This window comes from Capricornis sumatraensis, chromosome 8, assembly GCF_032405125.1.
Source record: "Capricornis sumatraensis isolate serow.1 chromosome 8, serow.2, whole genome shotgun sequence".
NCBI lineage: Eukaryota > Metazoa > Chordata > Mammalia > Artiodactyla > Bovidae > Capricornis > Capricornis sumatraensis.
The window spans coordinates 98,275,179-98,298,709 of record NC_091076.1 but is presented as its reverse complement, the minus strand read 5'-3'; the positions used below and the strand labels follow the sequence as shown (position 1 = coordinate 98,298,709).

At 47.7% G+C, this 23,531-nt stretch overlaps 1 protein-coding gene across 1 annotated transcript in view; it reads left to right on the top strand.

Annotated features, from left to right (window-relative positions):
- ERN1 (endoplasmic reticulum to nucleus signaling 1) overlaps positions 1-23,531 on the top strand; it is a 79,280-nt gene that overhangs the window by 30,396 nt on the left and 25,353 nt on the right. The window contains 4 exon segments of the mRNA XM_068977496.1: positions 16,910-16,943; positions 18,184-18,256; positions 20,219-20,291; positions 22,738-22,860. Of these exon segments, the coding sequence (XP_068833597.1) occupies positions 16,910-16,943; positions 18,184-18,256; positions 20,219-20,291; positions 22,738-22,860 (303 nt within the window).

Below are 23,531 nucleotides of genomic sequence, written 5' to 3'. Positions count from 1 at the left end.
AAAGGGTATGTTTACAACTCAAATTGTGATTATCCACTCAGGGCATCAGTTGAGACATGCTTTATCTTTTTTATTATTATTATTTTTTTACAGTTATCTAGATTTCATGTATAAATGGCTCTAGGCTTTTCTATGAATAGTTCTGGCTGGTTGGTCTTTACGAAGTCATGCTACATAAATTTTTTTTTTAAGTTCTAATGATTAGAATCTTGTAATCATAATTACAAGAAGCTATCTTCTCTAACCTCAAATTACTCATTTTGTTTTTATAGAGGCTGGAATAACTGAGGGCTGTAAGATTCGACATTCATCCAAGTCAGTCACTTTATTAGCTCTGTACATTGAGGGACGTGGAAGGCAGAGGCTGTTTCTCATTTTCTCTACCAAGCTTCCATTTTACGATCTTGTGTTCCTGGTGATGGTGGGCAGCATGGACTCCCTACAGCTGGGAAATTGTATTCAGTTCCCAAAGTAATCTTCCTGGATAAAAGCCAGGCAAATCCCAGGATTGGGGGCTTTCAGAGTCATCTTTTATTCCATCCTATCGTAATTCTCCTTTGGCCGTAGATTCAGGTCTGGCTGGTATGTTCTCTTTCATCCCTAATCCATGACTCATTATTCTCTTGAACACAGCAAATGTTTTCCCTTCATTAATAAAATGTTCCAAAACAGTGTTTTTAGTTGGAAAAATATTAGCATATATCAGAAGGTCATACATCATCTGGTCCATTCAGCAGCAAACCTGGTTGCCATCCACAGATGCTGGCAGCTAGGTAACCACAGACTGCCCTGCCTCACCTGTCCGGGCCAGCTTGGATCAGCAAGGACTTTAAGTGATGGAAAGGACCAGGTCCCTCAGGAGCGAGAGCCCACAGCAAGATGGGAGAGCCCAGTTTTGGCAGTACCTTACAGGCTCTCCGAATATTATCTGTGCTCTCATGTGTAAGCAGAGTTCTTTATATTTCAGAATGTCTGACTTTGTCCAGAGATGAAAATCAACAAGTCACAAAAGGATTGAGATAAACATTTTTGCTTTAAATATGAGGGCTGTTTCCTCAGTTCCAGTATTCCCAGGCACAACATTTTTGCCCCCAAGCCACTTCATTTTTCTGCTTTGCTTTTCCCCTGCGTGTATTGTTTTAGAACAATCTCCAAGTCTTAATTTCTGCAAGTAACCTTGCCTATAGCCAGCAAAACTGTGTCCTGCTTTGTTTGTTACTTAGCCAAACATAAGAAACAATCTGTTCTCTCCTGTAATTTAGAGCTGAAAGAAACTGCCTCCTTTTATTTGTTTGTTTATTTTTTAAAGATACTTTAAAAATAATTGTTTAGCTGCATCGGCTCTTAGCTGTGGCCCGTGGGATCTTTTACGATGGTGCACGGGCTTAGTTGCCCCGTGGCACGTGCGAGCTAGGTTTCCAGGGATGGAACCTGTGTCCCCTGCGTTGGCAGGCGGATTCTCAACCACTGGACCACCAGGGAAGTCCCTTGTCTCCTTTTAAGTTTAACTCAAGTTTAGAGAACTCTAAACTCTATCTGTGAATGATACTGTATGGGGCACAAAGAGGAAAAAGACAGCCCCTACCCTCAAGGAGCCCACAGTCGGGAGGGAGACATGACAAGCACACAGAAGTTCAACAGGGAAGCAGCCTTGTAACCACTGCAGAGAGGTGCTAGGAAACTGTTCCAGCTGGGCCAGGAAAGGCTCCGTGTGCGGAGCTGAGACTTGGTGGATGCATCGCGCTGTGCTGCAGTCGGGTGGAAGCCTGGCGGGGAACAAAGGCATCAGTCTGGGGTGTGGGGACAGGTCTGGTTTGGGAGGGGCTTAGCGATGGAGGTGGAGGGAGGCAGACAGAGGGGATGTTGAGGCCTGTGGCAGCTCTGAGGCATTTGTACTTGAGGGAACAGGAAGTTGGGAGCCATTCACACGCCTGAGCAGGTGAGTGACTCAACAGGTGCTACTGCTTCCAAATTAATCCAGCAGCAGTGTGTGCGACTAGAGACGGGAGGCTGACCTGAGGAAGGGGGGCAGGGAAAAGGGAAGAGGTGGGAAGGATGAGAGAGCCCAGCAACTGGTTAGGTAGGCAGAGCAGGCAGAGTTAAAAGACACTTGTGGGCAGAATTAGAGAAAGTTGATTAAGACTTAGGAATTTCAAGTAATGAAATTTGGTTCAATTTAATTCAGTGAAATTTCAGTATGTTCTAAGTCTCATCGTTTTTCTGAGAATAAATTGGCTCATTTTAGCTAAATTCAACCCTGGCTAGTATTGGTAGCCTCCTCCCCCCACCTCCGCCGCCTTGTTTTTGGCTGTATAGCTTGTGGGGTCTTAGGTCCCCAATCAAGGAGTGAACCCATTCCCTCTGCAGAGGAAGCATGGAGTCTTAACCACTGGACCACCAGGGAATTCCTTCTCTCTCTGTATATTTTTATACAAAGATTAAAGATGGTAACATATAGAGACCCTGAACTTTTAATTTAATTTTAATCTTGCAATTATAACTAAAGATTTCAAAACCAGTAATATGTAAGTGAAAGGAGAATGGAAAAATTAAAAAGAAACCTTAAGATCATGACATCTGGTCCCACCTCTTCATGGCAAATAGAAGGGGAAAACATGGAAGCTGACAGATTTTCTTTTCTTGGGCTCTAAAATCACTGCGGATGGTGACTGCAGCCATGAAATTAAAAGGTGCTTGCTCCTTGGAAGGAAAGCTATGACAAACCTAGACAGAGTATTAAAAAGCAAGTGACATCACTTTGCTGACAAAATTCCATGTGGTCAAAGCTATGGTTTTTCCAGTAGTCATGTATGGATGTGAGAGGTGGACCATAAAGAAGGCTGAGCACCGAAGAATTGATGCTTTCGAATTGTGGTGTTGGAGAAGACGCTTGAGAGTCCCTTGGACGGCAAGGAGATCAAGCCAGTCACTTCTAAAGGAAATCAGCCCTAAATATTCATTGAAAGGACTGAAGCTGAAGCTCCAATACATTGGCCACCTGATGCTAAGAGCCAACGCTTTGGTTTTCCAACCCTGATGCTGCGAAAGATGGAAGGCAAAAGGAGAAGGGAGCAGCAGAGGATGAGATGGTTAGATAGCTTTACTGACTCAATGGATGTGACCTTGAGCAAGCTCTGGGAGACAGTGGAAAACAACAGCAACGATACATAAGTAGATGTATAAATGTATCCAGCTGCTCTTCTAGACCCTGAAAATACAGCAGAATCCTTGCCTGCATGGAGGTTTCATTCTGTGGGGCAATCAGATAAGGAGATAAGGTACATAGTGGCGATAAGCGCTGTGCAGGCTACTGCACCAGTCCAGGCAGGGGAGGGTGCGGGCGTGGGCCTGAGTGGCCGTGGCGAGTCAGATTGAAATGGAAAAACTTGCTGATGCAGACAGACACCTCCAAGTCATCAAGCTGGGGTTCTGCAGAGCACTGACCTATGATTCCATTTTGTGGTTTCCTAACTGTTTACTTTTTTCAGGGACTGAGAAACTGGGAGTGGTTTTTTTTTTTTTAATTTCTATCCACAGAATGGTTTTGGCAGGTGCTTTTGTTCTTCAACCAAACATGTGTTGCTGTTCCCAGAAATGGAGATTTCTCACATCACAGCAGCAAACTCCACTTAGTACAGAAAACAAGTTCTGTTTGTTTTCGGAAACAGACTTGAATCCTGGCGTTTTCCCATAGGTGTGATCCCAGTAAGCTGTGATTTTGTAACTGCAGCAGCACTGCTGTCTGTCTCTGAAATTTCACCGCTGATCATGACTGAGTGTGTTTCATTTCTGTGCTCCCATCCCAGACATAAACTGAGAACGTCGCTGTCATGTTCTGGGTTAGATTTGTTTCACAAAGCTTGCCTTGGCCTGGTGGGATTAAAAGACTCTCTTTGTTATCGCCATGACTGGTGAGTCTGATACTCAGATCTTCATCAAACTGCAGAAGGTTCTGTAGCAACCCCCACTCCCATTCCCTTCCATCTCCTTTCCTGTAATAATAGGTCCAGAGGACCAGGTCTAATTTAGAACCATCTCTTAAAAAAAAAATTATTTATTTGGCTGCTCAGGGTCTTAGTTGTGGCACACAGCATCTTTTAGTTTCAGCATTAGAACTCTTAGTTCCGGCGTGTGGGATCTGGTCCCCTGACCAGGGATCGAACCCAGGCCCCCTACACTGGGAGTGTGGAGTCTTAGCCACGGGACCACCAGGGAAGTCCTTAGAACAATTCTTTACTAACTATAGAAATATGCTACCCTTGTAGCCAGAGAGGTCCAAACTCCTGAGATGCTCCCTAAATGGTTAATATTGGAGATTTCTTATGAGGGAAGGATTAAAAACAAAATTAGTTATTTGAGGCCTGAAGAACATCTCCTGTGAATTTCCAGCCCTGTGCCTCTGTTCATAGTTCCTACCAGTGCTGACAGTTATGGGCCACCCAGGCTAGAAAAGAGCGGTGCTCTGCCTCTTGGTCACCCAGTCCCGCCACGTGGACTCACGGAGGGTCTCCCAAACCTGAGCCCTCCTCCTGGTCTCCCTTGCCAGTGTCTTAGCCCAGCTCTCAACATGCACTTCCTGGATCCATGCAGCAGCTTGCTGACCACCATCCCCGCTGCTCGCCTCACCCTCCCCATCACCCAGCACACGGCCGGCCTCTGAAACGACTGCACAGACCACATTGCACCCCTACTGAGAGGCGTTCTCCATCACGGTGCTACTCGAGCGTGGTCTGCCCACCCATGTTCCTCGCCCATGAGGAGAGAAGTACAAAAGGGAGCGGAAGCCTCATTCCTGGGGGGTTGGACTTTGCAACAGTTGGCCCTTCCCCACAGTCAGCTGGAGAAGCACTGGGCCCCAGGGTGAGGTCTAGCCCCTGATCACACCTGTCACCCACCTCTCCAGCCTCAGCTTCTCGTTGCCGTCAGCTCTCGGAGACACGGGGCCTTTGCTTACGGCCTCTCCCCACCAGTAGCCTGCAGTGTTGCCCAAGCCCCCTTCCATCCATTAAGACCCCTTCAGAGCTCACCTCCTGGGCTTCTGCTGCAGGGTGAGCCCCTCCCTCATCAGGCTCCAGAGGCAGCTCGCTGGAGCCTCTGTACTGGCACCTCCTGCTTCCTGGGGACTTTTGGCTATGTTTGTCCTTCTAATGAATTTCTAACTCCTTGAAAGAAGGGGTCTCAGTAAACTTCTAAGACACCCAGTGCCAGCTCGAGCCCCAGGGAGAAGCGGGCGAGGCGGGCTTTGCCTCCCCAGGATCCGTCATCATGGAAGTTTCCAGTTCCAGTTTCTGATCTTGAGCTGCACGTGGCTTTTCATGACTTTCTGCAGTTGGTTTTCTCTCCTGTTCTTCAGACAGGGTTCGTGTTCCCCTGGAGTGTCAGCGAGCCACCCTCAGAGGCTTGAGAGAAAACTCTGTGTGACACTCAAGAGAAGGGAGGTCGGGAAAGGGGGCGACGTTTCGTTAGTAGTTCTAATCTATTTTCTCTTAAGGAATTTTCTAGGCTTAAGATACGCCATCACTGTCTTTCCCTAATTGCCGAAGCACAGAAAAGTGTTTATTTGTTCTCCATTGTTTTGGAGGACTAAAAACTAAGTTTCTGAGAGGGGCTGTGAGAGAGGCCTTTCTGCATTTGAGTTTCTGCTTTTGAGTCTCTTGAAAAAGTATTTTCTTTTTTTGAGTGTTTTGCTTTTTATCAAGAGAGTCTAAACATACACAGACAAAGAGATGATGATCTAATGAACACTCTTGTACCCATCACTCAGCTTCAGTGAGCACCAGCTGGTACACAGCCTCGTGTATCTGTGCCTGCATTCACGTCCCTCCCACATGCCTCGGGTTTGCCTCAGAGCAATATGTCTCATGTCATGGAAGGGCTCTTGGAAATAGTGGTCATGGGATGTCCCTGGTGGTCCAGTGGTTAAGACTCAGTGTTTCCATTGCAGGGGACTCAGATTCAATCCTTGGTTGAGAAACTAAGATCCCACATGCTATGCAGCATAGCCCAAAAAAAAAAGCGATCATCACACACAGTAGCATAGATTTCAGCTCCAGCAGGCATTCTCTGCAGCGTTGCTTGGTGTGTTTCAGAATGCAGTTGTGAATATTGAAGCTCAGGATAAAAGGCCAGTTTTGGCTGTGACTTAGTTACCATCCTCTTACTTACCTTTGGGTGAACACTCTGATTGCTCCAGAATTGAACTCTGTGAAGTTAATGACATCCTGAGAGGCACTAGGGCAGAGTCCCAAGCATTAAATTGTCTTGTCCTCCTTCACAATTGATTATAGCTTGAATTCCTTCATGGTTGGTTGTAGCATGCAGGGTGTGTTTTTCGGCCTGAGTTACTTGTGCCAAGGCAATCGGATGAGTGAGACCTTAGCATTCGACAGCCTTTGGTACCATGGCTGGTTTTTCAGATTATATTGGTATTTCTACAGGATTCTCTTCATCAAACTTGACATTTGGTGACTTGCAGAGATTGTTGTTGTTTGGTTGCTAAGTCATATCTGACGCTTTTGTGACCCTGTGGACTGTAGCCCGCCAGGCTCCTCTGTCCATGGGATTCTGCAGACAAGAATATGGGGGAGGGCTGCCATTCCCTTCTCCAGGGGATCTTCCTGACCCAGGGTTCAAACCTGCTCTGGCAGGTGGGTTCTTTACTGCTGAACTACCAGGGGAGCCCCTTGTAGAGATTACCCTGGAAGAAAGCTTATGGCATCCTCCCCCTAGCTCTGATAAAATTTGGAATTTCACTGTGGATTTTAAGAGTTTCTGAGCAGAGATCTATTTTAAAACGCTCTTGTCATGAAAGCTGAGCTTTGAGGAAAGTTTGAGACTTGCTGCCCTACAACTTGGACCTGACAACTTTCATGGGAGTTTAGGGCACAGATTACCCAAGTTCCTTCCCTCTGGAGGAAGGAAATGAGCCGCCGTTGGGGAGAAGGAGTCCCTAATTGGTTCACTTGAGTGCATGGACCATATTGAGGAGACTTAAGTTTTGAGTTAAGGTGGGGGAGTGGGGAATGACCTTGTTTCTACCAATAATTTTTATTAAACAAAAAAAAAGGGTATTAGACCCTTAAGCATTTTCTTGAGGAAATGGCAGCTTTTTGCATGCAGACTAACCAAGCTAGCTTCACTGTCAGTTGGGATTAAAATCTCCATGTCCTCTTAAACTCATTCCATTTCTTCACTTCATTTTTCTGATTGGGACTAAGTCCTGTTGATGTTTCTTTTCTGTCCTGTTCGGTTCTGACCACCCCTCTCTTTCCCCACCCCACCCCCAAACTGTCTCAGACTGTCTTACTGGGGTTATGGCATTGCCTTCCTCACTGCCTGTTGGTTTTTTCTTTGTTTTCTTCTTGCTGTTGCACCACGTGACATATGAAACCTTAGTTCCCCAACCAGGGATCGAAGCCTCTCACCTCTGCACTGGAAATGCAGAGCCCTAACTACTGGACCACCAGGGACATCCCCCTCGGTACCCTCCCTTTGTGCTTCCTCGTTCTCTCTCACATCCCCTTTTGTCCCCTGGTGCCTGCCTGTCTTCACCTGCCTTCAGAGTCTTGTACCACGTTTCTCTTCCCAAAAGCCTCCGGCTGCTTCCTCCTTGGTGCCCACCGCACCACATCCCAAGGTTTTCACCCCTGTCTTCTCCACAGTCTCTCCACCTACCGTCCACCCTTTCTCGTTTGGCTCCCAGAAGGAAGGAGGCTCTCAAAGACTGGGTATACGGGGAGGCTTACAGGGAGCATAGAGCAGCTGGGACTTCACCTGTGGTCTTTCAGTCCTTAAATCCCTTTCAAGAGGGCCAACCCAGGACATTTCTGGTCACTGCTAGAGGTGTACTGAGAAGGGTCTGGTTTGCAGAGTTTCTAGCCAACAAGACGTCTTACTTGCACCTGGAGAGGTCTTCCAGTCAGAGAGGAGGCTGGTTTGTGTCTTTTAATATTCACTTATTTATTTGGCTGCATCAGGCCTTAGTTGCAGCATGGGGGATCTCTCTTGCATCAGATGTGGGATACCTGCTGCTGCTGCTGTAGTACACGGACTCTAGTTGCAGCATGCAGGCCCTCTAGTTGTGGCTCGAGGGCTTAGTTGCCTTGCAGCATGTGGGATCTTAGTTCCTTGACCAGGGATCGAGCCCACATCCGTGGCATTGCAAGGCGGACTCTTAACCAATGGACCACCAGGGAGGTCCTGAGGCTGTTTTTCGTCTCTGGTATTTATTCGGCTGCATCTGGTCTTAGTTGCTGCACGCGGGATCTCAGTTGGGTCACATAGGATCCTTCCTTTCGGCGCCTGGACTCTCTAGCTGTGACTCTCGGGCTCCAGAGCGTGTGGGCTCGTAGTTGCTCTGAGGTGTGCGGGAACCTTAGTCCCAACCTGGAATCAAACCCAAGTCCCCTGCATTGCAAGGCAGATTCTTAACCACTGGACCACTGGGGAAGCCCTGGGGCTGGTTTTAAATGCGGGCTGTGTCAGGGGCAGTGGGGAGGTGGTGCTTTGGAAAGACAGGTGAGGAGGAGCAGGGCAGTAAACCCTGCACCCACCTACATTCCACCGGAGAAGCAATGTGTTCCAGAAATATCGGCGCTCATCTAGGGACGGGGAAGGATCCCACAGGGCTCCTCGAGCTCCAGTCAGATGGGCAGCCTGTTCTTGCAGCCTCTGTAATCAAAGCGATCTGATTTCTTCCCACGTGAGAGTGAGTCGGCCCAGAGTCACCTGCAGAGAGAGGCCATCTGCCCCACACTCTGGTCTGAAGCAATTAACTCAAATGGTGACCGGCTTCATCGGAGAGATTTTTCTGTGTTGAGGGAAGCCTGAAATGGTGCTGACAGGGTCCTTCATGCGCCTCCCCTGGGCTTCTCTTCTCTCCTCCAGCCCTGGGACATTATAGGATCAGGCTGTCAAGATTCACGCTACAGCTGAGGGTGGGCAGGAAGAACAGGTGTTTCTTTGCAGACCCTCCCCGCCACATCCTACCTCACCCCCTTCACCCTTCCACCCTGCCCCCAGAAAGGTATTCCTTAAATAGCTCTTTTTTCTTTTTTTAGCTTCTCTTCTTAAATTTTTTTTTTTCATTTTAGAGAAACTTCAACATATGCAAAAGTAAAGAGAATAGTATGAAAGCCTCAGATATCCAGCTTCAGTGACGACTCACACACGACAGTCTTCTTCCCCATCTCCATCATTGGGAAGCAAACACCATATCATTTTTTTCCCGTAAATTTTAATAATTTTTAAGTGTGAGTGAACAAACACAGCTACACCTGGGCAGCTCTTTTTTGCTTTTATCAAATAGGTTTGTGTGTGGAAAAGCCCTTCTCATTAAGATAAACTTATCTGAGTGACTGCATTCCATGTGCAATGTTGGATATCTTAAATTATCGACTTTTCCTTACATTCTACAGACAGCTTTACCTGCTGAGTAGGAGGCGAGCAAAGACTCTGGCAGCAATTACACTGGAGTGTACGTTGTGATTATTCCTTGAACTGTCATAAGCCCCAGGCACTTTCCCATGTGTATTTCTCAAGAAACAAAATAGATGGTCCCTGCCCTACAAAGTGCTTAAAATTCAATCCAGCCCCTAGATCTTTGAGAACCAGAGAGGCCACATGCAATTAAGAACCTGTTGCCTGAGAAATGTGCTAAGGGCCAAGTGCAGTGGGCGCTCCGTTTCTGATTTCCTGGAGAAAGGGGCATTTGAAGGCCGGGCAGAGGTAGACAGAGTTGGGGCAAGTGATGGTGACCTCAGAGACAGACAGGAAAGCAAGGGCTGAGTTCTGGAAAGAGTTGCGATGGAGAAGAATTAGGCCCAGGTTTTGCAGAGCCTTGAATGCTTAAGGCCTGTGGTTCCCTCATGTGCTGAGGGGCCCTGGGCACACAGTCAGCTCTCAGGGCATGGTAGCTAAAGTTTTAGACTTTTAAGAGAAACACAGCAGCCCTCCACAAGTGTTGAGCCCTAGTAGCTTCAGCGTTAGACTGTACTGCTTTCCTTTGCCCAGCTGAGTTGGGGGCCTTTGCTGTGATGCATTTCAATTGCCACTTGAGGGAATTCCCTGGCAGTCCAATGTTAGGGCTCTGAGATCTCACTGCCAAGGGCATGGGTTCAATCCCTATCTGGGAACTAAATCCCACAAGCTGTGTGGTATAGCCAAATAACACAACCAAAAAGACTCAAATGGACGCATTTAGGAAAGGTGCAAAGAAGATTTTGGCATGCTTACAGGCTGAGGAAGGAGTTATCCAGAAGGACTTGAAGACCCCTGGGAGACAGAATACTGGGGGTTCTAGATGTGTGAGTGTGAAGTATCTGTGAATGTGAAGATGAAAGCGTGTCCTTTTATAGAAACATGCAGGGTGGCGTGGGGTTGGCAAACCTGGAGGACTAGGGGTAGGAAGTCTCTGAGTTCCCCCGTGCCACAGAGGGGAGTCCTGTGCGGGGAGGAAGGGGCCTAGAGACAAGGCGTGGAAGTCTGAAACACCAGCTGTGAGGAACAGAACAGGAAGTAGATAAACATATCTCCGGTGACTCGGGGCCCAGCTGGCCATGGTTACATTCTGCGATCTCCACAAGTGATTATGGTATTCTCTTCAGCAGTGCTCAGAGGACTGAGGAGGAGAGGGGATTGCCCAGTGGATTCTGGGTGGAGGGTTGATGGAGCGTAGCTGCTGGATTATAGAATGGTTAGCGATGGATATCCAGGCAGGGCAAGAGTACAAGTAGGAAGGAAACTAGTATTTGTTGGTTGTTTCAGTCCGTAAATATATTGAACACCTCTCATGTGCCAGGCACTATTTTTTTGGGGGGGGGGGTGGCTGGGTGCTGGGTGTTTGTTGCGGCTCATGGGCTCTTCACTGTGGCTCTTGGGCTTAGCTGCTCCATGGCATATGGGATCTTAGTTCCCCAGTGCAGGGATCAAGCCTGTGTACCAGTGGTTAAGATCGAACCACTGTACCAGTGGTTAAGAAGTACCCAGGGAAGTACTTGGAAAGTACCCAGGACGTCGGGGGTATGTTGTTGTGTAGTCGTGTCCCACTCTTTGCGGCCACATGGACTGCAGTACGCCAGGCTTCCCTGTCCTTCACCATCTCCTGGGGTTTGCTCAAACTCATGTCCATTGAGTCAGTGATGCCATCCAACCATCTCATCCTCTGTCATCCCCTTCTCCTCTTGCCCCCAACCTTTCCGAGCATCAGAGTCTTTTCCAGTGAGTCGGCTCTTTGCATCAGGTGGCCAAAGTATTGGAGCTTCAGCATCAGTCCTTCCAGTGAATATTCAGGGATGATTTCCTTTAGGATTGACTGGTCAGATCTCCTTGCTGTCCAAGGGGCTCTTGAGAGTCCTCTCCAGCACCAGTTTGAAAGCATCAATTCTTCAGTGCTCAACCTTCCTTATGGTCCGACTCTCACATCTGTACATGACTACTGGAAAAACCATAGCTTTGACTATATGGACCTTTGTTGGCAAACTGCACGAGATAAATCCCAGCCCCCACGGATCTTATAGTGACCAGAGTCAGACATTTAAAAAGTAAAATATGTAGCACTTCAGAGGCGGTCAGTGTCATGAAGAAAAATCAAGCAGGGAAGAGAGTAGGGGATCCTGGGGGCGGGGCTAGGAAGTGGTCATGGAAGGCCTCTCTGAGATGGTGATGTTTGATCAAAGACCTTGGCACAGGGGACAGCATACGCAAAGGCCCCAGGGCAGGTTTAGACTTGGCAGTAGTCCAGGAGTAGCCTGTATTCCAGCATGGCTGGAACAGAATAAGGAAGAAATCATGGCAGACTGCCAGCGTGGGTGTGGGGTTGCGTGGATTCACAGATGTTCACTGGGTGAACATTGGCCTCTACGGGGCAACAGAATACCCGTCAGTGGATTGTGAGTGGCAGAGAGGCATTATCTGATTTATGTCTTCGAAGCATCACTCTTCTATGTCAAGGCACTGACTTACAATCTTAAGATATATTTAACCTTATTTAATCAACATAAAGTTGCCCCTCGAGTTTGGTGTTATTATCTCTATCTCTTTATTTTTGTCTTTACTGACAAGGAAACTGAGGCTCAGAGAGGTTAAGTAACTTTGCCGAGGTCACTCAGCTGGTGAGTGGCAGAGCTAGGATTTAATCCTAGGTTTTTCTGATCCCAAAGGGCACACAACTAGGAGAAAAGGGAACTCTTGAAAGACAAGTTCCAGTGATGCTGAAAAGTTGCTGAAAGTAGGAAAAAGAGTGATGAAATAGACCAGAGAGTCTGACATCCGATGGCAGGTTCTGCAGGGGAAATGAGCGTCAGCAGTGTGGTCTGAGGGAGAAGGCAATGGCACCCCACTCCAGTACTCTTGCCTGGAAAATCCCATGGACGGAGGAGCCTGGTAGGCTGCAGTCCATGGGGTCGCTAAGAGTTGGACACGACTGAGTGACTTCACTTTCACTTTTCACTTTCATGCATTGGAGAAGGAAATGGCAACCCACTCCAGAGTTCTTTCCTGGAGAATCCCAGGGACGGGGGAGCCTGACGGGCTGCTGTCTATGGGGTCGCACAGAGTCGGACATGACTGAAGTGACTTAGCAGTGTGGTCTGAGGACTCCCTATCTCCTAGGAGAACAGGGTAGCCAAGCCAGTCTGGAGAGAATGATGGAGGGTGTGATTTGGGCAAGTGGTGGTTGAGGTGCTGGCAGGAGATGATGGAAAGGTTCAGTGGGTCTAGAAAGAAGAGTTTGAGAGATGGGGACCTAGAATTTCCCCATTGTGATTATGGTTGAAGCTACAGAGATCGATGTGCTCTCAGAGAGAACTGAGAGGAGGGCCAGGAAAAGTTCTTCCCTGTTGGAGTAAGAAGAGGGAGGGAGAGGGGAGAGGAGTAGGCGGAAGAGAGAGGGAGAGAGAGATGAGTGAAAATCTGGCAGTATTGCAGGGCCACAGAGACCAGGAAGTGGAAAGGCTGGGGGAGGGGAGGGTGGAACCTGAGGCGGGGGCAGCAGCAGGCACGTGGGATCACCCGCAGGGTGGTGAAGCAGCTGCAAGAGTAGAGCTGTGGGTGCTGATGGACAGAGACCTCGAGGCCCGGGGCTCAAGAAGGGAGCAGAGTCCAGTGTGCAGTCAGGGCCCGGTGCAGAGGAGAAGTTAGGAGGTTCCAGAGAGGATGGTGAAAAGGTATTCTTGGAAAGATGAAAACTCACTTCGTTTGGAAATAAACATGTTTACGTCTGTCTTGGGTCATTTCTGCCTCGGGTTGAAAAGGAGGATTCCACCAGCACAGAACAGGAGCCACACATCTCCCGGAGTAAATCAGGCCTGAAATGGACCCGCCAGGGGAGCCGAGTTCAGTGGCCGCTCCCAGAGGGGAGGTGGGCAGATCTGTTTCTGTCTTGATCTTGGAGACCAAACACTGATTTCAGCTCCGCACCCCCACCCCCGGCCACCGCCGCTTCTGATATCTTTACCTTTCCGTTGAATAACACCCATTTTTATACTAGTAAAGTAACTTTTTTTTTCCTGCCCTTTCTGAAAGTAAAACAGCTTGGTGAGATGGCTTTCGTCCTTATCGGTTTCCATATAGATAGAGAGGCTTATTTTGTAGCAGCATTTGTTTATAGCCTTAGGGTTAGGCCACTGTTTCCTTTCACATGAAGGTGACTTTGTTTTTTGTTTTTTGTTTTTTTTTGAGAGCAAGAATCTTGCCTAAGTCCAGTTCTCATGATTAAATCCAAAACAATTCCTTTTCATGTTGCGCTTCCATGGCACATTTTCAGCTGATGCTTTTTCCTTTTATTTTGCTGGCTTTTCAAATATTTTTATCCTTTAACCTTTTCTAATATGGAAAATTTCAAGCAGAGGTAGAGAGAACAGTAAATGACAGGCCAGTGTTATCAATTCTATCTTTAAACATTTATCAACAGGCTGCCATTTTTTTTGTCTTATGTTTCCTTCCCTTGTGTTGTTTTTATATTATTATTAATTTATTTATTTTGGCCACGTCACATGGCTTGTGTGATCTTAGTTCCCTGACCAGGGATCGAACCCATGCCCCCTGGCATTGGGAATGCAGAGTCTTAACCACTGGACCACCAGGGAAGTGGTTCAGGATGGAGGGGACACATGTATACCTATGGCTGATTCATGTTGATGTATGGCAAAAACCACAATATTGGAATTATCCTCCAGTTTCCTGTAGTATTTGAAAGGAAACCCTAGATTCAAATGATTCTTTAAGAAGAAAAATACGCAGAACGGGTCATTGTTCCACATCTGCTTGCTGTGACATGCATGCAGCTCTGCAGGTGTGTATTCCAGGGGCCCTATTCTACGAGTGAATGAGGAGGCGCCCCTCTTGGAGGTCATGTCCCCTTAAGCCTAGGAGAAAGCGTGGCTCCTCAACCCTGCTGTAGGTGTCCACCCGCCCTTCCCTGGCTCCTGCCAGCAGCCTGTGTCTTAACTGGAACCTCTCTGGTGCGGGACACACTTTGGGACCTGAGGCCTCCGTGTCAGATCAGCTGAATAAGCTCTAGAGAACCAGGAAAACCCACAGTGAAAGAGGAGACCCCGAGAGTGAGCAAACACTGACCAACAAAGATCAGCTCAGGAACAGGCATCGAAACCCCCTCAGTGTCCACGTCTTGTTTTTGGTGAACAGCTAGGATTTGGTAGCATCCTCTTCATCTCTGTTGATCTGCGGCACCTTTAAGTGGCCGGAGCGAATCGAAAGGACGCCTTCCTCCTGCTGTGTTTTCTTGGAAACGTGCCTTCTCGCTCTCCCTGGCGCACTCAGCTTCTGGGCTGCATTGGAGGCGCTGGGTTATAATTGCTGCTGGTCTGTTTCAGGAGGGTGAGGGCTAGGCACCCTCATTTCCTGTCTCTTGCATCAGTCTGTTTGTGAGAGTGTACCGAGAGGTGATTAATGGGGACGATCACCATGTGCTTACCAACCGAAAGTTCCTCCTGTTTCCTGAAATGCTCTTGGTTTTAATGAATTGTTTGTTTGCTGCCCACAGACCACATGTGGTGTGTACGCCTCTGTTGTTGTGAACACCGGTCCGCCTTCATGTGGGAGCTGGGCCTGCAAAGCAAAGTCAACACACGATAAGGCTTGAAAGGGTTTCCTTCATCTGAGAAACCCAGCTGACCTGGGGAATTAGGCAGCTGTCTGCCACCATAAGCAGGGCCTGTATCCAGAGTCACATCACAGCATTTGCCGTCCTCTACCCTAGCTTTGAAGTTTTGTGGGCAGCATGGCTGATAGCCTGTGGGGTCCCAATGGCTGGAAACACCTCATTGCTGTGTAGTCTCATGCCTGGGATTTCAGCTCTGTTACAGTACTGCTGGGTCAGTGGCCTCCAGCCACCCCGTGGACTCTGGATTGTCCTTGTGATCTGTGCCCAGGAGAAATTCTGTCACTCAGATGACAGCAACTATTGGCTTGGCCAGACAGTTTGTTTGGGTTTTTCTGAACCATCAAGTGGACAAATCTGAACAATCTTTTCAGCCAACCCAATATTAAAACGACTTGAAGGAAAAACTGTTTCGTATTTCAAAGGTAATGCCTACTTTTGTAGAAATTTGGGGAAATGTGGAAAAGGTGGGGAAGTCATTTATATTTTCAACAAAGGTAACTTACAATTTAGCACTTTTTTTGACCTTTCCGTCTTTTTTTTTTTTAACACACATAGGTGTTTTTTTTTTTTTCTTCTCAGCTGCATTAATATTCTAGGTACAATGTTATTTTTTTCTCCTGAACATATATAGTTATAAAACTTTATAAGCCCTTTTAGAAGCTTTAAGAATCTCCCTGCAATTCAGGAGACCTGGGTTCAGTTGCTGTATTGGGAAGATCCCCTGGAGAAGGGAATGACTACCCTCTCCAGTGTTCTTGTCGAGAATTCTATGGACAGGGGAGCCTGGCGGGCTACAGTCCATGGGATTGCAAGGAGGTGGACCTGACTGAGTGACTTTAGAAGTCTTAATTTTCTGCCAAGTGGACATTCCATAATTTGACCACATCCCTGAACAGTTAGGTCATCTGTGATGCTACTGTGAAGATCTTTGTACAGAAAGCATTTTATATACTTTGTGTTGTTTTTAAACCAGACTTTATAGACATGGAATTAATGAATCAAAGGGGATCAAGAAGAATGAACATTCAAAGGCTCTAAAGTCATCATATTGCTGCCCCAAAGGGATGTATTCATTTACCATCCAGTCAAATTCTCATCAACAGCAAAACTGCTTCTTAAGCCACAGTTTTGCTTTCCCAATGGAAATATCTAGCACCACGCCAGGTATCTGACTCAGAGATGGTTTGGGTTTAGAAGTCTTTAATGTGTCAGATAGTGACACTGTGACCCCTTGTCCACTGTGGGTTGTCACTGTGCTTCCTTATATGTCCAGCCTCCAAGTCACAGGCATGTTTCCTGAGAGCAGTTCCATCCTGCCCTCAGCCCCCTCTCCAATCTCAGCAACGGACCTAAGAGCGTGCATGAGTGATGCATGTGTGCGTGCGTGCGTGTGTACTTAGTCATTAAGTCGTGTCCAACTCTTGTGTAACCCCAAGGACTGTAGCTCACCAGGCTCCTCTGTCCATGGGATTATCCCAGCAATAATACTCAAGTGGGATCTCCTCCAGGGAGTCTTCCCGACCCAGGAGTTGAGCCTGCATCTCCTGAATTGCAGGTGGATTCTTTACCGCTGAGCCACCAGGGAAGCCCCCCCCCCCCCCGCCCCCACCAGCCCCGCTCCCAAGAGCCTACATTAGTGTTTTTGTGTGAGTTTTCTAAAGTGCCTTCACCTACGTTTTCTCGTGTAGATAAATTTATTGGTCCATCTTGTGAGCTGGTCCTAGGAACTCTAGAAATCTTGACATTTTACAGTCTGTCTGACAATGGCTTTGTTGTTCTTTTGCACAGATCCAGTCCTGCAGGTTCCAACACACGTGGAGGAGTAAGTGTTCTGATTTGCTGCACACTTCCCTTTGATTCATTTTCTGTTTTACTCTGTTTATGAAGCTAGTTGCTGGGAGCACATGTATACATCGATATTAATTTTAAGTAGAATGAGAACAAATGACTCATGGGTACTTTGAAAGAAGCCTGTGTTGGGAAAAGGGTGGTCAGTTCCTTGATGGGTGAGGTGGAGAGGCAAGGGTGTTAAAAAGGCTTCTTTGAGATGTAATTTAAGGTGAGTTTTGAGCTTAAGCTTCCAGAGTTCTCAAAAGGGCCCAGGCGTCTTTGGATCTCTGCCCCATTCTCTGTGCAAAACTGTGCAGAGGAAACAAGAAAATGACTTGTTATTAGAGTGTGTGTGTTGGAGTAAAAGTTCGGATGGCATCTCTAAGAGCCTCAAATGATGCTCTAAACTGGGGAGAGAAAAGATTCAGCCAGGGGTTTCTGCGTGACTAGTCATCATTCAGTGGTTAGCAGGTTAGGGTCACAGAAGAGCACCGTGAACCTGCTTCCTGAGAAGCAGCTGATGAGAACCTAACCCATCCCCTTGGCAGCTTCTTTCTCATGTCAAGCTTTCCTTGCTTCCTAAAAATAAATGTTTGTGGAGCACCAAAGACACACTTGTTCTGCCTGTTTAGGTGCCATGCCATGCTATTAAACATTAACTGTTGCGGTCCTGTATGCAGCTGGCTTGGAAACTGAAAAGCAGGCTTGCTGGGTCCTTTTCCCCTATTGTACCTTTAGCCAGCGTGCTTTGACCAAATGATGATTTACTCCTCTGTGGTTTTGGACTAGTTTTCCACTGCAGGTTGGTTTTTTTTTTTTTTCCCACGCCAAGTATAGTATAGACCAGGGGTCCCCAGCCTCTGAGATCTAATGCCTGATGATCTGAGGTGGAGCTGATGTAATAATAATAGAAATAAAGTGCACGATAAATGGAATACACTTGAATCATCCTGAACCACACCCTCCCCCCTCCCCACCACCCCACCATCCATGGAAAAATTGTCACCTGCAGAACTGGTCCCTGGTACCAAAAAAAGTTGGGGACCATTGGAGATTACCAGAAGGATATTTTATTATCTGTGGCTAAGATGAAAAAGAAGTGGATGGAATTGTTTTATACATACACACACACACACCCCCCTTGCTACCAATCGTGGTTTTGCCTGGCTTTGGTATTTTATTCTGTGCCCTGGGCTGTAATCTGTCACTAATACTCACTGCTTGATCTGCAGGCCTGCCTTCCTCCCAGATCCCAATGACGGCAGCCTGTACACGCTTGGGGGCAAGAACAATGAAGGCCTGACGGTGAGTGTATTTAGTTTCTTGGTGCTCCGGAGGTTCTAGACCTCTGTTTTCAACCGCAGCTGTACATCAGGATCATCTGAGAACTTACAAAAGATTCTGGGATACTGAATCAGGGGGTCCAGACTGGGGCCTGGGCAAAAGTGTCTTTTCACAGCTCCCTCGATGAGCTTTTAAATGTATAGCCCAGAGTTCAAAAACACTGATCTATCCTAGCAGTTTCTCAGGGCTCAGCCAGCACACTGGAAGGATGTGAAATTCCTTCAGGAACAGGACTCACTTTATCTAGTGATTATTATTATTATCATTAAAAAAATTTTTTTTGGCCACCTGGCATGCAAGATCTTAGTTCTCCGACCAGGGACTGAACCCATGCCCGCTGCAGTGGAAGCGCAGTCTCAACCTCTGGGCCACCAGGGAAGTCCCTAACTTGAGTGATTCTTAACTGAGGGGAGGAGTGTAGTTTGCAACACTGTGCACTCCCTCAGTAGACATCCCCTTGGTGGGGGTGGGGGGTTATATTCCATTGCTACCTCCATTTGAGAACAGACCTTAAGGTTCACAACCTTAGCTGCACATTGTAATAACCTGGTGATCTCGAAAAAATACTGTCTAGGTCCCAATCCCAAAGTCCCCATTTGATTGACCTAGGTCATCAGGACTTTTTTAAAAAGCTCCCGAGAAAGGGAATGGGCCCATGCATATGGTCATCTCCACAGTAGAGGTGTGGAAACTCTGCCCAGAGAGGTGAAAGAATGTGCCCAAGGCCAAAGCACCAGGTGGAGGGGGTGCTCCATGAACCCCCACCTTCCAGAGGCTGCTCTTGCCACCACCCGCAAACCGCTTGGTATGGTTTAGCAGCTCCAAGAACATGGTTTCCAGCCTGGGCCTCGAATCGGAAGGCCGAGGTGGCCGCACTCAGCCTGACCCTGCAGACTGCCAAACAGTCCAGACTGAAAACCTTGCAACAACATCCTAATACTGAGAAACATCTGGAAGAAGCCCGGTTAGGACAGCCTCTCCAGGGCGTGTTTTTTCTGCTAACGCTTAGGTTAAACACTGGGATGACAGGAAAATCTGCATTATTGGTTCCTGAAAATTTTGTTGATTTTGCTTTCTTGGCAAGAAAGGTGACAGTTGTCATGAGGCAGGTATCCACGGGATGGTTTCAAGAACACAGAATGTTCCAAAAATAAAGTGTTCTGAAACAAACTTGAACCCAAAGAGCTTGTCAGATGTCAGCCGTCAACTCTGAAGGATCGGTTTTTATGATGAAATGCAGTTGAAACATGCGGACTGCTCTGAGTTTCTTTTCCTAGCACCTACCATAACTTCCTTTTAACACCAAAAAGCCCAGTCTTCTTCTCTTTTTCAGTAGGAGAATTCGTTGCTAGAGAAAACACCAAAACTTCTCTTCCTTCCCCAAACTCTCCTGTGTTGCCCGCAGAGCGACGGCTGCTCCTCTCCCTCGAGGCCGCCCTTCAGGGTAGTCTCCTGGTTGACTCCCACTCTGAGGAGTGTTTTCTGCTCCCGTCTAAGCAGCTCTGGGATAATTTTCCAAGACAGGGCAACTCTCCCTCCTCTCCCCCACCCCCCAACCCTTAGGATTTCAAAGATTGTGTCGTTCTGTCCTTATTTGTGTGTCTTTTCAGAAAAGGTCAAAGAGCCCCAGAAGGGCTCTGGACTAGAGACTTGCAGGGGGCACGTCACGTAAAAGAACCAGTGTGTCCGGCACCGAGGACCTGGAAGCCTGGGCTCCCTGCACACCTGCCCACAGTGTGCAGGAAGCCTAGGGTGCCTCCTTCTCCTTGGTTTCCAGTTAGGAAAACCCCCACGTACCACCTCTTTTTAGCAGAATTGGGTAACAGAAACAGACTGCAGTGAAATTGTAATCATTGCACAAGACCTTGTTAACTTTTTTTTTGCTTTGCCTTTTTTTTTTTTTTCCTTTGGTTTGTTTTAAAGAAACTTCCCTTTACGATCCCTGAGTTGGTGCAGGCATCTCCGTGCCGAAGTTCAGATGGCATTCTCTACATGGGTAAGAGTTCCTGTTGCTGATCCCTTTTGGAAGCGAATGCCACAATCTGGGAAGGTGGCGGGTCTGAGAGAGAGGAGATGTGTGTATAGTCACTCCTCTATCCACCCTTCTGGGGAAGGCCTTTCTTGCCTCGGTTGGGCTGGTTCAGGCCAGGATTAGCTGACCAATTAAGAAAGGGTTACCCCTGCCACCACACTTGGGAGCAGACCTAACACCATTAATATGGTTACTCATTTAACAAGCTTTTAGCTGCTGTGTTGACCTACCCCTGCGATTTACAGATTGCAACATACCCAGAAGCAACTGGATGAAATTTAAAGTGAATTACAATAGTCTGAGCCAAGAAAGGGAAGCCAGGCTCTGCCTATTAATTATAGGGCTTTCTTAGTATTTCCTACTATCAGAATATTGGATAAAAACAGCACTTAACAGCTTGCTTAGATAAGCCTCCTTCATACCTACAGGGGTCACGTCTTTCAAAGCATCAGATCAGCTGCTTTTCTTTGACCAGGTTGCTGCCAAAATGTCAATAAAAATGCATTTGTGACACAAAGGAGAGCTGTATTTATCTTGAAAGCATAGTAGTAATAATATCCTGTATTTATAAAGAAGCTTTCTTTCTGAGGAACTGAAAGTGCTTACGGCCTATTGATGCCTTGGGAGCTTTTTATGTGTGTTTCTGTGTCTCAAGCACAGGCCCTGGCTGGATTTTAAGTCTTTGTCTAAGGAAACTGGGGCTCTTCTTTCCACACCTTCAGAATGAGGAAGCCCCTGGCCAGGGATTCAGGGGAAGTGATCAACACAGGCTTTCTCTGTGCTCTGAGCCGTGCTCGGGCCCCTCTGAACATCTTCTCACCATCTGTAGTCACTGTTGTCTGGCTGATCTTCCAGCTCTGACCAACAGTTCGTCACTTAGGGTGCATCTAAGTTGTGGCAGTTGCCCCGACCCATCCATTAAAGTGGTAGCTGGGTCACGCAGACTGTCACGGTCCTTATAGTAACCAGAAGGGCGCCCGGGCCATTCAGAAAGGGATCCTGGCCATAGCTGTCGGGTGTGATGTTTTGTCTCCATCTTCAGATCTTTTTCATATTAAGATGTGTCGCTGGGAGCAGGAAGGATCGTGGACGAGTTTCCGACATGCAGATTGGCACGTATGCTCCCTCTGTTAGAATTAGGCGTAGCTTTAGCAGCTTCACGTGCCCTGTGAGCTTGCTGGCATCTCGGTACTTGGCTTCCAAAAGTTCCTTGAAATGGGAATCATGGCCGATGAGGCAGGAAGAGACGAGTGAGCAGAGAGAAGGCTTGTCTTTGGAAGACAGACCTTATAAAACTGAAGCGTGCACATCACAGTGAAGGTGTTGACCTTCAGGCAGGAGCTGTGTTTATCTTGAAATCATAGTGGAAATAATACCCTGTATCGGGCTTTCCTGGTGGCTCAGTGGTAAAGAATCCGCCTGCTAACGCAGGAGACACAGGTTCCCTCCCTGATCTCGGAAGATCCCACCTGCCTCGGAGCCACTAATCCCGAGCACCACAACTATTGAGCCTGTGCTCTAGAGCCCGGGAGCTGCAACCGCTGAAGCCCGTGTGCTCCAGAGCCCATGCTCTGCCCCAAGAGAAGCCCCTGCAGTGAGAAGCCTGTGCGCTGCAACTAGAGAAAGCCTGCACGCAGCAATGAAGGCCCCGCACAACCAAAAATAAACAAACAGATAATAAAATTATTAAAACAATACGGAGTATTTATAAAACAGCTTTCTTAGGAACTTGCCATCACCAGGATGCCCTGGTGTGTGTCACCACAGGTTTGAGTTTTCCTAATTGTGTTGTTTAGCTACACTGTCCACCTTTTAATCAGCTGACCGAGAGGAGGGGTGTAGTGTGTGGCTGGGGAGTCACTTGCTGGTCGAGGCCGAGATCACTTTGGCCTCATTAGCACGTGGCTGCCACCAGCTCTAGTGCCCAGTCACTAATTAGATTATAAACCAGTGTCTGTAGGTCCTCTTTACATGAGGGCTCATGAGTAGGGATGTTGAGATGTGTGAATGATGGTTACCAGGGAGATGAGCCCCTGGGTGCACTTCTGGATTTATATAGATCCTAGTCTATGGGAAAAGGTTTGTCTTAACAGGCCAGATTTTTCATATTTAAGGCTACTCATCAGAGCAATAAAATCTGTGAGTTGTTATGTTATTAGGTGTGGAGAAATTTTTATACCATGACTAGGTTATTAAGTTGTTATAGGACCCAGTGGCCCAAGAAGCTTAATGATCTGCACATTACCATTAACCTGGTCACCGACAGACCATCATAGAAGTGTCTTCAACATTGTGAGACTCTCAGGCCTGTTTCTCAGCTCAGAGAGCATCTTGGGCTGCTGGTTTGGCGGGGATATTTTTTTCCATGTTGGGTGAGTGTTAACCACCACGTGTCCTTGTGACCTTGCAGGTAAAAAGCAAGACATTTGGTACGTTATTGACCTCCTGACTGGGGAGAAGCAGCAGACCCTGTCGTCAGCCTTTGCAGACAGCCTCTGCCCATCAACCTCTCTTCTGTATCTGGGGCGAACAGGTAAGAAGGAACCATTGATCGTGTACAGCCTGCCTGATTTCGAACAATGACCTGAAATAGCCTTCCCTTGGGGTCTCTGCCTCCAGGCTTCATTCTCGAGAACGCACCCAGAGTGGCCTGGTCCACACACAGGTTTCCATGTTGTTCCCCTTTATGATACCCCCTAGAAGCTCCCCATTGCCCGAGGATTATGACGCTCCTGTGATATAGCCCCCACCTCTGTGGCTGCCTGCTCTCAGCCTCAGCTGTTCACACCACCCAGCTGTTCACACGGCCCATTGCTGGCCCTTTCCAGACATCAGCAGCCTCCCTACCACACCATCTCCCACCTCCTCTCTCTTCAGCCTCCTCCTCCTCCTCAGCTCTTGTTGCCAAGCGTTTCTAAATCGTATTTGCCCCCTCAGCTAGACCTCTGGATTCCTGAGGGCAGGGCTTGGTCTTGTCTGCCTGCTGAGTCTCCACACCTGGCGTGAGGCTGACACGTGGCCGGGGCTCAGAGGCTGCAGCGAATGAATGGGTGGGCGGGCGGCCCTTTCCTCCAGGGACCCGCCTTCCAAATGTCACAGGTGCAGCCCTGACCCCCACCGCTGCTCCCTAAGAATAACGGGCAGCTCAAATAGAGCGGCAAGGGGAGGCAGGTCTATGGAGGATCACCTTGAATCTTTCTGAGG